Raw genomic sequence first — 15,981 nt, 5'->3', positions numbered from 1 at the left:
ATGGTTTTCTGGGAAATGCAAAACAAGAGAGTTCTGTTATTTTCCAGCAGAAAACAATAAAAAAAATCTTCATGCAACCTCAATTTTTTTGTAGCTTTAACATAATGGACTGTTTTTTTAGAATGAGCAGATTCAATGTCGGTGTCAATGCAGCAGAATTATGCCACCCTCTCCCTCCGATTCCAACACAGTCATATGGTTTTGTAGGAAATGAGTCCTGGTGTAGCACTAGGCTGCTTTAGACAGGAGAGAAGTCTAAGTCTTTTAGTGTAACACATTTCATCTTCTGACTCTAGTTCCCTCATGTAGCCACATTTTCTGATAAACTGTTTGTCCTTTACAGGTGAAAAACCTTATCAGTGTGATTTTAAGGACTGTGAACGAAGATTTTCTCGTTCAGACCAACTCAAAAGGCACCAAAGACGACACACAGGTTTGTTGACACCTCTCTACCCGTTACAGTTCATCTTCACATGTGAACTGCGAGCCAAAAAATATCCTCCTAAACTTCTCTTTCTCTGATGTGTCTGCTCATACACGATACCCATAGTGCCAAATTCTCGAAGTTAGCTTTAGGAGGAGACTGTGCTTGTGGTTTTTAATTGGCATTTCAGCACTACTATGGTTGTGTAGGTGACTCTTTCATCCTGCAGCCACCTTTTTGAAACAGCTTGCTTAATTAAACTGCTCTATACTGTATCCCCAATATAGGGAATCTATTATTTTTAAAACCCAAACAGTTCTGCAAGAAAATGTTGCCAATGAGTAACCTGATAAACGCTACTGTTGGTATTCTGGTGTTCACGTGATGGTGCTAACAGGTGAATGCTGCATGCGTGTAGCCTGAAAGGCTGGTGGAATTACTGTGCAGTTGTAGGTGGAAAGCAGAAGTGGAGAAGGAAAAGCCGCATCAGCTTCTATGCAAAGCACTTAAAGCTTAGGTTTGAGCCTTTTTTGAATTCTGCCAGCTAAAGAAGGATTCTAGGAGCAGCAAGCAGAGAAGTGTCAAAGATCCGGCTGGTGGGATTGCACGAGTAGCCTGGAAAGTGTGTGGCAGTTCTCATACAGTGGGGAAGGCAGCAGCAGTCACGAATGGGTCTGGGTCCTAGCTAGGCTTATGTGTCCTTCTCAGGGAATCATTTACTGGGTGAAATGTTCTGAGACAGCCAGAACTACTTGTGAGTTCAGTCCAAATTCAGCAAGTTGTTTTTTGCGCATACACCATTTTCTGGAAATGTCAAGACAGTGCATTTCAGCATTTCAGGAGTTCTTGGATGTCTAGATTAGATTGATAGGGGAGACAGCTGCTGTGATGACTCCAGCCTCCTGGCTGGGAGTGGAACCATGAGAGCGCTCTGCATGGAACGTGAGAAAGGGCTTGAGAGTACTCTGAGTCACAGCAAGAAATTGCATTTGGGTCTCCTGTATCTCAGGGAGCGGCCTGACAATTGCTTCATTCCCTGTTCTGCGGTTGATTTCTTGCTGAAGATGTTCTATCCCACTTCAGCAGTGTTACTGAGAGATGGAGGAAGCGTCTCTGAAAGCTGGTGGTACAAGTGCTCTGTTGGGATGATAACGTGTTGAGCAACTGCATCCTAGAAGGCATCTGTGTTAAGCAGTCCCCGAGACTCACGTGTAGTGTGTAAAGCAACAGCAGATGTGTAAAGTAAGTTAAGCCTGTCAGGGATATATAAAAGTGTGTCACCGCACCTCTGTTCTTCTGATGTCACATTTGCTCCTACATGATGCCAACAGTGTCAAGCCACAGGACCAGAATTAACCAAGTCTGCAGATCTTCCTTAGCCCAGCAGTGTAAGTGGGTGTTTGTTTATGATGGTGCTGTTTGGATGCTTCAGACCCAGACATGGGAAGAGGAGGTTGCAAAGGGATGGTAGCCCAATTGATGACTTTCTGTAATGTGTAGGCATGAGGCTGGGAGGAGCAGTTACAGTAACTAGTACCAAAAAATCCAGGCTTTTGAAAATTCAGACCTAGATGATTTTATTCACCCTTCCAAAAGGTGCTGGGATAGAAGAATAGATTTCTTTTTTTTTGTTTGTCTTTCCAGGTGTGAAGCCCTTCCAGTGTAAAACCTGTCAGAGAAAGTTCTCCAGATCTGATCATCTGAAGACTCATACCAGGACTCATACAGGTAAAACAAGTGCGTAAACTTTTCTTCACATTATATTTCATTATTTTTTAAGTTTAAATCAATGTTGTTGTAAATGGCATGATTTGAAAGTCTCTTAACCAGGATTTAAACATGCAGAACAACAAAGAATTTCAGTGTGCTGATTTTTCATTGTGACTACATTCCCCAAGTGTCGCAGTCACTTTTCACAAAGGGATTTAGGTGATTTTGGAAACTACACTTTCTTTCTTCGTGTTTAAAGAAATTTCAGGTTGGCAAAATACGTTTTGTCAGCTATTGTGAAACGAACATCACAGTCTCAGCCCATAAGTGTCAAGTTGATCTACTGCCTTTACTGAAAAAACCCTACAAGACAGAAATGTTAATTCTAGCTTCAGCCAGAGGTCTGTAATGTGAAGTATTCATGCCTACCCATGCTTCTCCTAAGTGTCAGTTGAGCTTAATGCAGGATAGCACGGCAAAGCTCTTGCCGTTGCTGCTTGTACTGTAATCTCTCCAGAAGATAAAAGGAGTGCCTTTTGCAGACTCACACTGACAGACACTAAAGGAAAAGCTTACTCAAATATTCAAGGACCTTTTTGTAGAAACCATAGTATTTCATATAAAGACAGGGAAAAAAAATAGGAGGCCATTTTAGTCTACTCTGCCCTCACGTAAATGTAAACACCATTAAGGAGCAACTGTAGCAACCTCTGTATTTTAGTTTTAAGTTTTAGAATTATTCCTATAAACTGACATTTTCTGTTCCCTTCCACTATGTATGCAGTATTTTTGCCAAGTAATTGTTCACTGAGCACTTTGACATGTTATTAAGTGTCACAGTGTTTTCTCTACTGGTTTTAACCTTTTAAATTCAGTCTCTGTACAGATGGACAAGGAGCCTGAAAATCTTTTTCTCCCTGCTAAGGACTCTTTTTTCTCTTCTGGATCATAAAAACACATATTTAAGACTTTCAAAAATAAAAGAGGAATTTTAATAAAGGAAATGATTCACTTGAGAACAATGGCATTTTCTGTGGCACTGGCCAAATAAATGCTTCAAGTAATGGCCATACCTGCACTTGCAGTCTGCAAATGGTAAAGGGCGTGGCTGTTCCTGGGTTCTCCCCGTAGTCTCGTGGTGAGTTGCAGGGCCCGGGTCTGTGTGCATTCGCATGAAGAAAGGTATTTTCTTAATCAGCAAGAGGTGATGTTCTGGTAGAGACCAAATGGCAAGCAGTTGTCACGTGCTAGCGAGCCGGGGTAAACTACATTCCCCATGACATTTCACTGCTGATCTGCCAGTTCAAGACTTTTATGACTCCAGTAATTTTTTATCCCAGATTAGCTACAACAGTGAAGAACTTGGTCTCTTTTTTCTAGTGAAACTCATCTCCCGGTTCTAGTTCTTCCTTGCTCCATGCGATCCAAGCCCACACTGCACTCACTGCTGAAGGCAGCCTCCCTTGAGCCCTGATAAACTCATAGCGCAGACCTTTGCGTGGGCTTGCTGCCTGCCCCTGCCTGCGGTTCTGCGCAGCTCTGCAGCCCGGCTGCGTGCTGCCGGGATGATGCTCCTGTCGGCGGTTTTGGATGCGTCATGCTCATTTGACTGTGAAATACACATATCCTGAGGGGAATGAGCACAAGTGGTGGGTGGGGATTTTTCATCTCCCTCTTGCCCTGTAGCTTCATTCCTCTTTCTTTCTTGCACCCCCTAAACTTTGAAACAACCCACCTAGCTCAAGTTATCTTGCTCTGTGTTAAACCTTGATGAAGCAAAGCACGGGTGACTTCCATCTAATTCCATCCTAATTTTAAGTTAACTGCCAAGCTACCTGTTAAGCTACAAATTCAGGGGGTTTTGTCTCCACAAGTAATTTTGCTGTGACAGCAATCTTTGCTGTAGAAAGCAAAAAAAGGGATCAAAGAAAAACTCCATGCATCTATATACATGTTTAGCGACGGAAATGCAATTTCTGGTATCTGTACAGTGAAGCTGTACAAAGTGATTTGTGCCCAGCATGGGACTCTCAGGAGTTGCTGCCCCCTGTTGCGAGAGGACAACCAGAATTGCTTGTGAAACGGCAAAACTGCGCTGCTTTTACTGTGGTAGTTCAGTGAAAAACTGGCCAGTAATAGGCAACCTGCGTCAGTTCACAGGATGGTTTTGCTAATGCTGCTGAGATGAAAGAAGACCACTTTATGCAATCTGTGATTTTTATGAGTAGCTCTGACCAGATCAGTTTTGTCCCATACTGTTTTATGCACTCATGTGAGATAGTTGATGCTTTTGCTAGCGTGCATGTTAAGTGGATAAAGTAGATTTGACACCCCACCCCCTCCCAAATACAATGCACGAGATTTTGCGAACAGAAATACACATTTCTGCCAATCCCAGATCCCCCTTTGCCTGAATTTGGACGTTTGTGAAATGCACAAAGTGTGATGCAAAGAAGAGGAGAAGGTGTCTGGGTGAGCTTGTACCAACCCAGTGTGGCTTGAGTTGGAGAGTATGAGGTGTGTAGACGGCACTGAAGAGCCCAGCTGCAGACCTGAACCTACTTTAAAATACTGCGTTTATTTTGGGGAAAAAAACCAAAATGCAGTTCTAAAAGAAACATGAGTCACCGAGCACTGCTCTGAGCTAGTGAGAGCGTTCCATCAGCATTCATGCAGCATCAGAAACACGGCCTGAAATTCCACTTAAACAGTGTGGAAAATTGAGAGACCAGATTAAACTCTAAAAAGGTGATGGCATTTCTTGTTAAAATTGAATGTGCTTTGCTCAGGGTCGTTTTTAGTGAGTATTATGCTCATGGGAATGTTAGAAAAATACTGAATATTTTGAGCCTTTAACGTTGCCCACAGATGCGAATCTACTTTATTTAGATAAAATTTATTTAGTAGTGGGAAACTTTGGGTCTGGCTCAGCAGACTTCGTGCTGAACTCTGTTGCTTCTACCATATTCACTTACACTTACCAGTTTCAAAGAAGTTCAGCCAAACCCATTGAACTAGCTGGAAAAACTCTCCTTGACTTGAGGTCAAGCTCTAAATAGTCACTGACGATTTTCACGGTGACTAACAACAGTCTGTCTGCACCACAGTCCAAGGTGTGACTGAAGCTTGTGCAAATGCCAGAGTGACTTTTCAACCAGCTTGTTCGAGAGCCGAGTAGCACAGTCATGGCAACACGGGGTTCAGTAAGGGCCCGTCTTCAGGACTGAACCCCTGCGAAGCGCTCTACGTCATCTGCAAAGGCGGCTGTTAAACACCAGCTGAGGGAGATGTAGGGAAGCGCTAACGTGAGCAGGAATTGAGGGCGCTCCCACACCCTCTCAGGACAGCTTGGGATGCCTTTCCTCCTGACAGGGGCTCTGCCGAGCTCCTCGCAGCCCTACACAAAGAAAACAAATAGCAGTGTCTAAGGCGAGCGGTATGCCCAGTTAATAACAGGGTGTTTTGTTAACAGGTGAAAAGCCTTTCAGTTGCCGGTGGCCCAGCTGTCAAAAAAAATTTGCCAGGTCTGATGAATTAGTTCGTCATCACAACATGCACCAGAGGAACATGACTAAACTGCAGTTGGCCCTTTAGACAGTTCAAACCAGTGAATAAACCAGATGGGACATTATGAGCTACTGCAAACTTTATCAGCCATCTTCGATCACCTCTGTCAGAAAGCTGCAGCTGTCTTCGCATCCCATTTGACACAAGTTAACTAAACCGTAGGATTCTGCTCAGCCTTGTCTTCCATTTGGACTTACACAAGTTCCTATTCAATCAGTTCAAGAGCTTTTTGTTTGTAATTTTGTTAAAAAATAAGCAAGATTGCCACAGTTTCAAGATTACTATAAACTATGCTTACCCTTCACGTCTGTCTCCAGTTTTCTGGTTTTGTTTTCACTTGGACTTTCTAGGTACAAATTGTTGTACCTTTCTGAGTCCTGCAGTGGGCAGGGTGATGCCTCCCCGTTTGACGGTAAGCTTTTCGCTTACTTCACCTGTGCACGTGCTGAGGTTTCCAGATGCTAGTACAGCTTCCCTCACCAAGTGAGACGGAACGATCACCTGAGATACTTTTGGTAAACTTTGTACTCGTACTGCCAAAGGGCAAGCTTTTAAAGGTAGAAGCTCTGCTTTTGAATTTCACAAATGAAACCTTTTTGTAAAAGACCTATTTCTAGAGCAGCTAAAGCTAGATGAACCAGAGCCTTTCTGTACAGAAAAGAAGAATCTTACCATTAAGTTAACTTGTTTTTTAAACAATCACATAATTGATTCCCCCAAATGGTTTTGTTTGTCAATTAACTCTCACCCTTTCTCTCTCTCTTTTTAAAGCATTGGTTTAAATTTATTCTATGGTGAGATGCATAGATCTCCTTTACACAAAACTAATACCAATCATTGTAGACATTTGGGATTTGTTTACGATGTAAAGCCACACTGGTTATGTGGCTAGCAAGCTGTATAAACTTAAAACTGAACTTTTAATGGGGCTGGTCCAGGATCTCCATTAACAGATTACTCTTAAGATAAGTAACTTAAAAAGACTCTTGTCAAGTATATGTGAAAAAGACATTATTAGTGTAAGGAAATATATTGTTTCAGGGTTTTGGGAGGAGGGGTTTATTATTTACTTTTAATTGCTTGAAATTGTGTGTATATATATATATCTGATAATGTATTGCTCTTAGACGTCTAAAATTAGAAAGTGTATAAATATTAGATGCATCACTGTTCTGATGTTGTTGCTGTTACAAACTATTGATAACACTAAGAATGTAACCTGCATTTTTCACTGAGCTTTCAATTAAAGCCCATTCAAAGAGAAACAAATGAGAGTCCAACAGATGTCTTGTTTCATGTCTGGTATTAAATTTCAAATGCCCTGTCCAATAGTATCCATTTTTTTTTTTGTATATAAAGGTACCACCAGCACTGATGACCACTAGTTAACCTGTCCAGGTCTTGACCACAATTTATCCGTCTCACTTGGGAATCGTACTGGCAGCAGAAAACAGTGTCAAGTTTCATATTGTGCTATAAAGCAGTTGCTTCAAGCGCTCGTCTTCTTACCAAACTATTCCTTTTCTTCCAACCCGTAGGATGTGTGTAAGAACTTTATAGAATAGTAAAATGCAGTTTATAAATCGCGGTACTGGCCTTCTGTAGAACTGCGCTGGAACCGTAAGCACAGATAACTTCTTAGATTAGGATGTCATAGACTGACTTTTAAGTAAAAGTTAACTTAGAGTTGGGGTGGCTTAAATCAGTTCAGCAGGTTGAAAAAGACAGTCTTTCTTAGATGATGAAGTGTGAAAGCGAAGATAAAAAAATATTACTGTTTCTTTGTCATACTGCCTACTTTTTTTTGGAAGTAAGTACAGCCTGCCTCGACGCCCTTTGACCTTGCAAAATATTTGTATCTCTTTAGCAAAAATCTTTAATGTATCTTGCCAAGCTTTTTTCTCTAATGTACACAATGGAGTTCTATGATGGGTTGAGCTTTCTCTCTTAAAGTGCAGCTGCATCGTCAAGAAAACTCAACAGTTAATTCTTCAAGTCCTCTTTTTCGCATGGGTATTGCATCACTGTTAATTACTGTTGGGGTACTGTGACTCATTTGTATCAGTCAACTTTATCTTTTGCTGCCAAAGACAGCATCTCTCTGGAGAAACTCATAACAAGTGTGGCAAACATCAAATATTTGGAGCGAATGGTGTACCTAAAACTGCACAGAATTAAAAAATGAAGCAACTCCTCCTGCTTTCTTGAGAGAAAAGTTCAGTCGCAGTAACAATGTCCTCTGATTTACCCAGCAGTCTTCTGCAACTACAAAACAATCTGTTTTTCAGTCTGCACCTGAAATAGAGAGCTGCCACGAGTGTTTATACTGAGAGCCAAAAAAAGAAAAATCAGCCTCCAGTTGTGCCTGCGCTGGGCAAACGTAAATAAAAGTATCTGTTGTGAAACACAACCAAAACTCCGCTGCAGCAGGGGCCAGACTTCCAGTGACCTGTAAACAACCACAGCATGGGCTTGCTGCCTAGTGAGTTGCATGCCAAACAGTAATGGCAGATGGCTACAAAACATGAGCACGGGTTGATGAGTGACAGAGCATGTCCTTTTGGGTTTGCTGTCGCCACTTTTTCGGTGAAAGTACTTATTGCTCCGCTGCTGTTTGATGATCGTCACATCCCCCAGCCTGCCGAGTACAGTGAGGATGATGGCAAGCGTGCACAAGATTTTTATTTGTATTCCTAGTTATTTTACAGCCTTTGTCATGAGAGGCATTTTATGTCTCTCATTTCCCTGTTTTCAGGATTCGGTCAGCAAGGTAAGCCACCTTTATTGAAGTGCTTTACTACGTGAACGTCTCAGAAGCAGCCCCCAGACACTGGTTCTTGCAGCATGCAATTCCTCATTCTGTGGCAAGCAGAAACTGCTCAGCAGGCCGAGTTTCTGTGAGCTTGACCTCCATATGAAAGATGAGGGGGCTGCACTCTATTATATCTTACAAGTATCCTTAGCTCTCTGGAAAATTTTCAATCTCATGATTAATTGAGCAAATCTTTTATGCCTCTGCCCTCTGTTCTTAAACTGAAAATAGTGACCGGTGTTCTTTTGGCTGATGGTTAATGTCTTACTGTGACACTGGCACACTGTTCCTGTCCTGCAGCTTCCACAGCTCCCCAGAATGGAGAATGTTAATTATATAGATAACACTTCTACTTTTTCTTGTCACTTCATGAGGTACAAGATGTGTTGGGTAGGAAAGGGAACGTGATCTCTCCTCTCTCTGATGGCGTCACCTGGGATTCAAGGGGTCACTAACACCGGTCTTTTCAAGGTAGGTGAATCCGGCAAAGTGTCCCTTCCACTCTAGGAAAGCGTGGGAGCTGACATGCCTGAATTGTAACCCCTTGGTCCTCTTCTGGCGCGTGTCATATTCTTTAAGGGTGTGGACTGCACTGACCGGACAGGAGGTACAACGATGACATCTTGCTGCAATTAGGGAACCTCCTGCAGGCAGTTCACCCTTCAGACAGGTGCTGATTCCTGTAAGGGAAGAGGGGCACTTGCAAAGAAGTAGCTCTTCTCTTTCCGTGGTGGGTTAGGTGAGTTGTTCGTTTGAGAAGCCGCTCCAACCAGGCCTATCTGTTTCAGGATGTCAGTAGGATTCATTTCACTCCTCCGCCAACCAACGTTACAGCAACTGGGAACAGTTCCTGAAGATGCAGGTAGGTGCCTTAAAGCAGTGTTTCTTCCTCCTTCCCGTTCCCCAGACAGGCTCTGAGAAAACCCGATCATGTGCAGTCTTTTCCCGTCGTCAGGGTGACCTGGCAGCAAATCCAATAGGGTAAGAAAGCTGCTCCCAGCGCCTTGTCCACAAGCGTGACAAGGCTCTGGAGTGGGTTGAGCCTGCAGCCCCACGCCTCAGAGCTGCCTTTACCCAGCACGAGGTGGGCACACAACGGCAACCGGCAGGCAGAGGCATGCTGCCAGGGGACGTGAAAAAGTTCTGCTGCTCGGTCCTCTTTGTACCTTCCCCCTGGGGCAAGTACAGGGAGAATCGCTCAGCTTTTTAGTTGAGGAACTCTTCCTTGCTTGGGGAAAATCCTCCTTCCCTCCTCCCTCCCCTCCAATTGACAAAAAAGTAATTAAAGGCAGCGTATGCTGTTCAGAATGGCACTAATGGACAAGAAAGCCCAGCTGCAATATTTGGGAAGATCCAATAAAAGGTTCATTAGGATTCTTTTAGTTATTTGAAATCCTGATGACACAAAGGAGCCTAATGAAACAGAAGACCTGGTCACAAGAGCGATGAGTTAAAAAAAGCTCGAACCCAAATCCCAACCCCACTGACACTGTTCTAAAAATTAGACAATTAAGAGTAAACCCAGGAATGTAGCCAGAACTATTCCACCTCAAATAATAAACACAAGGATAAGTTGCCAAGTGAGGTCAAAGAAGCAAATGGTAAAGTGAGTTTAAGAGACAGCTAGACACTTTTATGGGGAGAGAGGGGATTGAAGGATACAGTGACAAAACCGGGGGTAGAGCTGAGATAAACCCGGAGGACAGGCACGGTGGGCCCATAGCCTCAGAGAGTGCGCTGAGCCCCGGTTGCTCAGCAGAGGAGCAGGGCGGCTCTTGGCATCCGGGGAAGACTTGCCAGGGCTGTCGCAGTGTCCCGTGAGGGGTGAAGAGAAACGTCCAGAACAGCTTGGAAGGAAGCTGAGCCTGGCAGACAGAAACGGGTGTGCTCGCAGTGCGCCGGGTGGAAGTGCTGCCCGTGGTTTCACTCGTGAGATGCTCTCACAGACTTGTGAAAAGGCAGGTTGTCGATGAACTTCTACCCAGGCAGCTTGTCTTCTTGTGAGTTACCAATGCAAAGCACAGAAAGAAACACCAAAAGGAAAAAATAGAAAAAAAACCTACCTTTTTTTTGTTTTGTTTTTCATGAAAGACTGCTTGTAACATAAGAAAGAACAGGGTTGGCTAGAGTATGATTCAAATGAGGCAAAGACAAAATGCACAGAGGTTATGTTCTTTGGTTGTATGAAGCTTTGCATGCTTTAATGTTGTCAGCACAGCCCGTGTCAATTCCCATAAAAAACGCTGGCAGAAGTTCCGTGGCTTCAAACAGCAGCGTGCTGAAGCCTAGTTAAGTGCTCAGTTCGGCTGTCTCTGCGCTGACCAGCAGGTGTGGTTCCACCAGCACCGTGAGGTTGTTAAGCGGTGACGGTGAAGGAACCAAGACCAGCACGGCGGCTGGAAGTAAGCCAGAGCATCAAATAAATAAAGTGCAGTTTTCTGTATAGATTGCGATCCAAACACAAATGCCAGCCTCTGCTGCTAAAAACGATAGCTTTGGCACCTCGGAGGGTTCTGAGCAGTGAGGATGCTCTGAAAGATGGTATTCCTCTAGAAGACACACAGGGACAGGCCTTGTGCTAGGTGTAGCGGGAAGACTCTGCCCTGAAGAGGCTGCGAGCCACAGATAAGGCTTTAAAAGACAAATGTTTAAAGGCACTGAAAATCTTGAATGAGAAAGTACAGTCCCAGGCAGGGCTTTTCTGTTCCTGAAGACTAAATGCCTATCCCATAGATTAAATATAATTTCATAGCATCACTGTTTTTTGTGTGAAACAGGCTAGTTAGGTTCTGATGAACTCCGGCAGAACCCAGATCTTAATCTGCAAGAACAGGCTGAGCAGTAATGGAAAGACCTGGCTGATCATCCTGGCTTGAATGACCAGATACATCTAATATAAAACTAATTGTCCTTCCTCAGCATCAAAAAACCTCTTTTGGTGCAAGGGGATTATAAAAACAACACAGGGTGCTGAGACACCTTAGTATGGAGGTGCAGGAGAGAAATAAAGCTGTATTTATTCTCAGGCTGTTTCTTTTTATGGCTCAGTCTCGTCTGACTCGTGCCCCAGAACTCCCATTCATTTGAATGAAATGTTGAAAAACAACTACAAAAAAAAAGTAACCTCACTGCCTGGAAAAAATCCTGCCCCAGAGTTTCTTGGGAAACAGCGTGCCCTCGCACACGTGCTCGGCTCGTACAACAGTCACATCTGCCCAGTGTTTCCTCCCAGGAAGGTCTCTGACATTTTTAACCGTATCGCTGAGGTTTTTAGGTTAAGTTGTCAGTCTAGCTGCGCAGTAAAGATGCATTGTAAAGGCAGATAAAGGGGTTTTTATCTTCTCCATGGCGAGCACTGCGGCGCAACAAAGACCTGTGTTTAGAGCAGGAGAGCTATTGCACTCTCAGCCACTAGACGGCTCAGCCTAGTTTGAGGGGTTTTCCTTGCTTTTAGGACAGCTGCGGTTCTGGGAGCGCCAGGCAGCCAAGCCGCCCGCTGCGGCTGGAGGAATTTCCAAACTTGCAACAGAGAGTTACAGGATTCTGCAGCAGCAGTCAGAGCTGAAGACTCTCGTGTAGTACAACTCAAAACGTCGTTCGGTAGCCCGAGTATGGCATTGTGCTGTTATTGTAATTACAGCATTTATCCAAGTGCATCTGGGTAGCTATTGAGAATTACAGAGTTTTAAAATCCCGGTTGCCTGGGGCATTCTTCAAGGCCACGGTCTGACTGTCCTTGAGGCTGCCTAGGATGGTGCTTCATGCTCTGAAGAGAGGCGTGCTGTAAATCACTCACTGCTCGTTACCGCAGAAGTGTGGAGGTGCGTGTTTCTGTTGTTAGAAGGAGGAAAGAACAGAGAATCAAAGAAAGGGAAGGCCACGTGGCAGCGGGACTTGAATTGCTGCTGTGGATATTGCCCTGGTAAAGGCCCGCTGGACCACCTGAGACAGAAACCCCAGATCAGTTTTGGTACGTTCTGTTGTGGGATGAATGAAACCCTGTAGTGACTGAGCTGCTTCCTCACCCCGCACCAAGCCGCCGGACGTCAGCGTGCCTTGCTACAGGCTTCCCCTCTGTGAAGCCGGCCTGGGGAGGATGATCTGCAGTTTGCAACACTGAAGATCCTCACACAGGACAAACAACCGAACAACAGTCTGATATTTCTAAGCTGTATAAATTCCTAGTGTCTGCTGCAGGCAGAATCCAAACACTTGTGTCAATTCTGTACCATGCCCCAGACTGCCAAAAAACGTTAATATAAGCATATTTATCTGGGCTGCAGTGTGTTACAAGAATTCATTAGGACAATATGTGATATGGTGCTGAAACAGAAGGCTGGGTTTCTCTGGCCAGAGATGAGGAAGTCTAGTCCCTGCTGAACTTTTACTACTGATAAAGACAATGTCTGCTGGCAGCATTCATTTTTTACTAGGCCATCTGCATCTAGTCAAGGATAACTTGACTTTCTGAAAAAGCCATTCATCAGAATCAACCCTGTACAACTTTCTCTTGATGAGTAAAGCAACACAAAGAAAGACCAAGATGGTTAATAAACTTCTTTGGGAGCAAAAGGTCAATGCTGGTGTAAACAAAGCAGTGTCATAGTACTATACAGAAGCATTGAAGTTTCCTGCGTGTTTATATGGCTGATGCCCCTTTTATTTTTATCAGTGTTTGTTATCATTTATTTTGTTCTGCTTTAGCTGATCTATAAATCTTTATAACAGTGGTCTTTATTTTCTTAATTTTTTCGTCTCTCTTCTCACCTTTTATCACCTGTTTGTGTCCAGTAACGTTTGCTACTCTCTGCAGCTTGATGGCTGCCCACGATTAGTTTTTTTAACCCTTTAGTTCTCGTCTACCGCACGTGGGTCTAATAGCAAAGTCTTTCAGAATGTCTCTTTTTTTTCTAAAGCTGAATCAAACGCGGAAGACTCTTCCGATGTCTCCTTAACAAATCATTAACTACTAAAGGCAAAAAATGACTGAGTGCACTGATGGGGAAATATTCCTGCCCCCAGTGACAGAGCCTTGCTTTTGGCTACACAATACAGAGAGACCAGGCAGTAGCTGTGTATTTTTTTCACTTCAGGCCTTTACTGCTATACTTCAGATCCACACTGGAGAGTCCTAGACTTGCACCCTGGGGGGAGACAACAGGTTGCTCTTCCTGCCCTCCCCGTCTTTTGCTTCTGTGCTTCATGCCTGCGCATGCAGAGGATGCAGCCACGAGAAGCTGGACCAGAGTGCCCAGGCCCCCTTCACACCCATCACTGATCATCCAGCCAAACATTTCATTGTGAGCTTGGTCTAAATTAAAAGACAGTCAGCCGACAGGAGAGTATTCCATACCCACAACGACAAACACGAAGCCGCTGATACCTTGGTGATGCTGCTCAGCTATTCAACTACCCTTGCTTTAGAGCCACAACACTGAAAACTTCATAGATACGTGGGTGACGTTTGCCTAGAGAACAAATATTTTCTTGAGCATTTCAGAGAGTGCAAAAATTCTTCATTAAAGACTATCAAGGACAAAAAGAAAGTGAATTTTTCTTAGTGAAGAGCCTCTGGAGTTCACCTTTTCTGCTTTGATGTGCTATTTTTTTTCACGTAATTAGACTGTATTAAGTTTTGCAGACTAGATATCCAAAATAATATAAAAAAATGGATTGACCCAAACCAATTTTTGGGGGATGGCCTCAGTAAAACATATACTGTTCTTTTTAAGGGTTTACATCTTGAAACGTTTTGTTTAATAGAGACTTACGCAATGCAATTTCTAACGGCACCAGAGTGTTTATTGGAATTGGGTACTATAGGGAACGAAAAAATACTAAAGACTCTGAATTTCACAATTAACTATGAATTTTGAGACCAGCTGGTTAAAACATTAATCTCCTTTGCTAATAAATGTAATACAATGTAATGCACTTCTAAAACTGTGAGTGTCTGCTGAATCTGCAATCTTAGCCTCTCAGAAAAGCCTCATGTTCCTGAAGTTAACACAAGTAAGACTTCTACGTGACCAAAGGTTGCTGGATTAGGTTCAAAGTCCACTGATTATTCGATATTTGGTATCCTAGCTGTTCCACATGAATATACAGTTAGAGAATGTTCTGTCACGTTGGTAGCAAGACTACAGGAAGGTCTATGTATCGGGATTATATTCCGTACATCATGCAGTTCAGCTGGATTCCAGTACCTCTGATACGTGATTCTGCATTTAACACGGTAAGATTTGTGTATTATTTAAGTAGAATGAAATTTCAAGTGACAGAGAAGCCCTAGGGCAGGTTTTGTGTTGTTGTTTTTTTTTTTTTTGTTTGGGTTTTTGTTTTGTTTTGTTTTGTTTTTACCTTCCCCTCTCTGCCTGGAATGAGTATCTAATGTTAGAAGATAGGGGTGAGCTAATCCCGAGACTCAGTTGAAAAACTAGCCCAAAACGTGAACTCACTTTAGGAGCGATGTAGTGAATAGTCATGAAATGTATAACATTGCTTTTAGTCGGGGGAATTTTGTCATTGTCTGTTGTTTAACTTGGCCGTTTGCTGAAAATATTTTCGTATATTCCTGGCTCTTTTTGCAGAGATTCATCTTTAAAGCCAGGGTTGTTGTTTTACATTTTAAATGGTTTTATTCAGATATATGCTAAATGCAGAAAAAAAAATCTCAAGTAACCCAGCTGGATTTTTCAATTGTACTTTTAAATCACAGATTATTGTGATTGAATTTTTTAATGCTTCTCTTTTAAATCAGTGCATTTAGAATTCTGACCCTTTCTGAAAACATTAGTAACTGGTGAAAACAATTTTTCCTTCTAGTGGGAACTCTGGATTTCTGTACACTGGGCAGATTGCTTGAGCTGACTGGCATGAAATTTAATTTGCATTAATCAGCCACAGGCAAGGGCAAAATGGAATGACCATGACCCATGAGAGTAGGATTTTAGACTATTTACAAAATTAGGCTTCTGAGCAGCATGGAAAAGCAATGGCTAGTGCAAGGCATGTGCTGGCTGATTCATGAAGTGAATCACCCTAATCCAACCTGGTTGTCAGAAGAATTTGGGCTGCGTTCCTTGAGCAAGAGGCCCTTCAGCTGTGATTTGACAAAGAACACAGGGTGTGATACCGAGGGAGAATTTGCCGTAGTGAATACAAATCTAAACATTCCGGCTTCAGCAGGTGTACGTGGCCCAGCCCCAGACACCCACCTAACCACCCATCAGCGCTAATGCTGCGCTGGGCAAAGCCCAAACTCCCGGAGTCCTGAGGGACTCAGCCACCCCCATACTGTTGCCCTTGACAGTCGTTACGTTTGACTAAACAGCAACTAAAATTTCCCCTCCTGTGTGCTGAAGCCTGTAGTTGGGTGTGAATTAAGCACTTCAGAGATTCTGCAAAAGGTCTTTGAGGACATAATTTTGGTTTGCATGAGTGAGCCGTTGAAATCAGAGTTTGAGGC

The 15,981-nt window shown here is 43.3% G+C and overlaps 1 protein-coding gene across 7 annotated transcripts in view; it reads left to right on the top strand.

Annotated features, from left to right (window-relative positions):
* The window catches only part of WT1 (WT1 transcription factor), a 35,278-nt gene extending 29,550 nt beyond the window's left edge, over window positions 1-5,728 (top strand). For 3 of the 7 annotated variants that reach the window (XM_086471962.1, XM_086471957.1, XM_086471955.1), the window contains 3 exons: window positions 344-433; window positions 2,069-2,161; window positions 5,607-5,728. In XM_086471962.1, coding sequence (XP_086328088.1) covers window positions 344-433; window positions 2,069-2,161; window positions 5,607-5,728 — 305 coding nt within the window. The remainder of the gene's footprint in view (window positions 1-343; window positions 434-2,068; window positions 2,162-5,606) is intronic. The other 4 variants (XM_086471956.1, XM_086471959.1, XM_086471961.1 and 1 more) reach the window with 3 other exon arrangements.
* The last annotated feature ends 10,253 nt before the right edge of the window (window positions 5,729-15,981 follow it).

The sequence above is a fragment of the Leptosomus discolor genome, chromosome 12 (assembly GCF_034619465.1).
Source record: "Leptosomus discolor isolate bLepDis1 chromosome 12, bLepDis1.hap2, whole genome shotgun sequence".
Lineage (NCBI taxonomy): Eukaryota > Metazoa > Chordata > Aves > Leptosomiformes > Leptosomidae > Leptosomus > Leptosomus discolor.
Note: the sequence above shows the minus strand (reverse complement) of the source record. Positions and strands in the feature narration are given on the sequence as shown.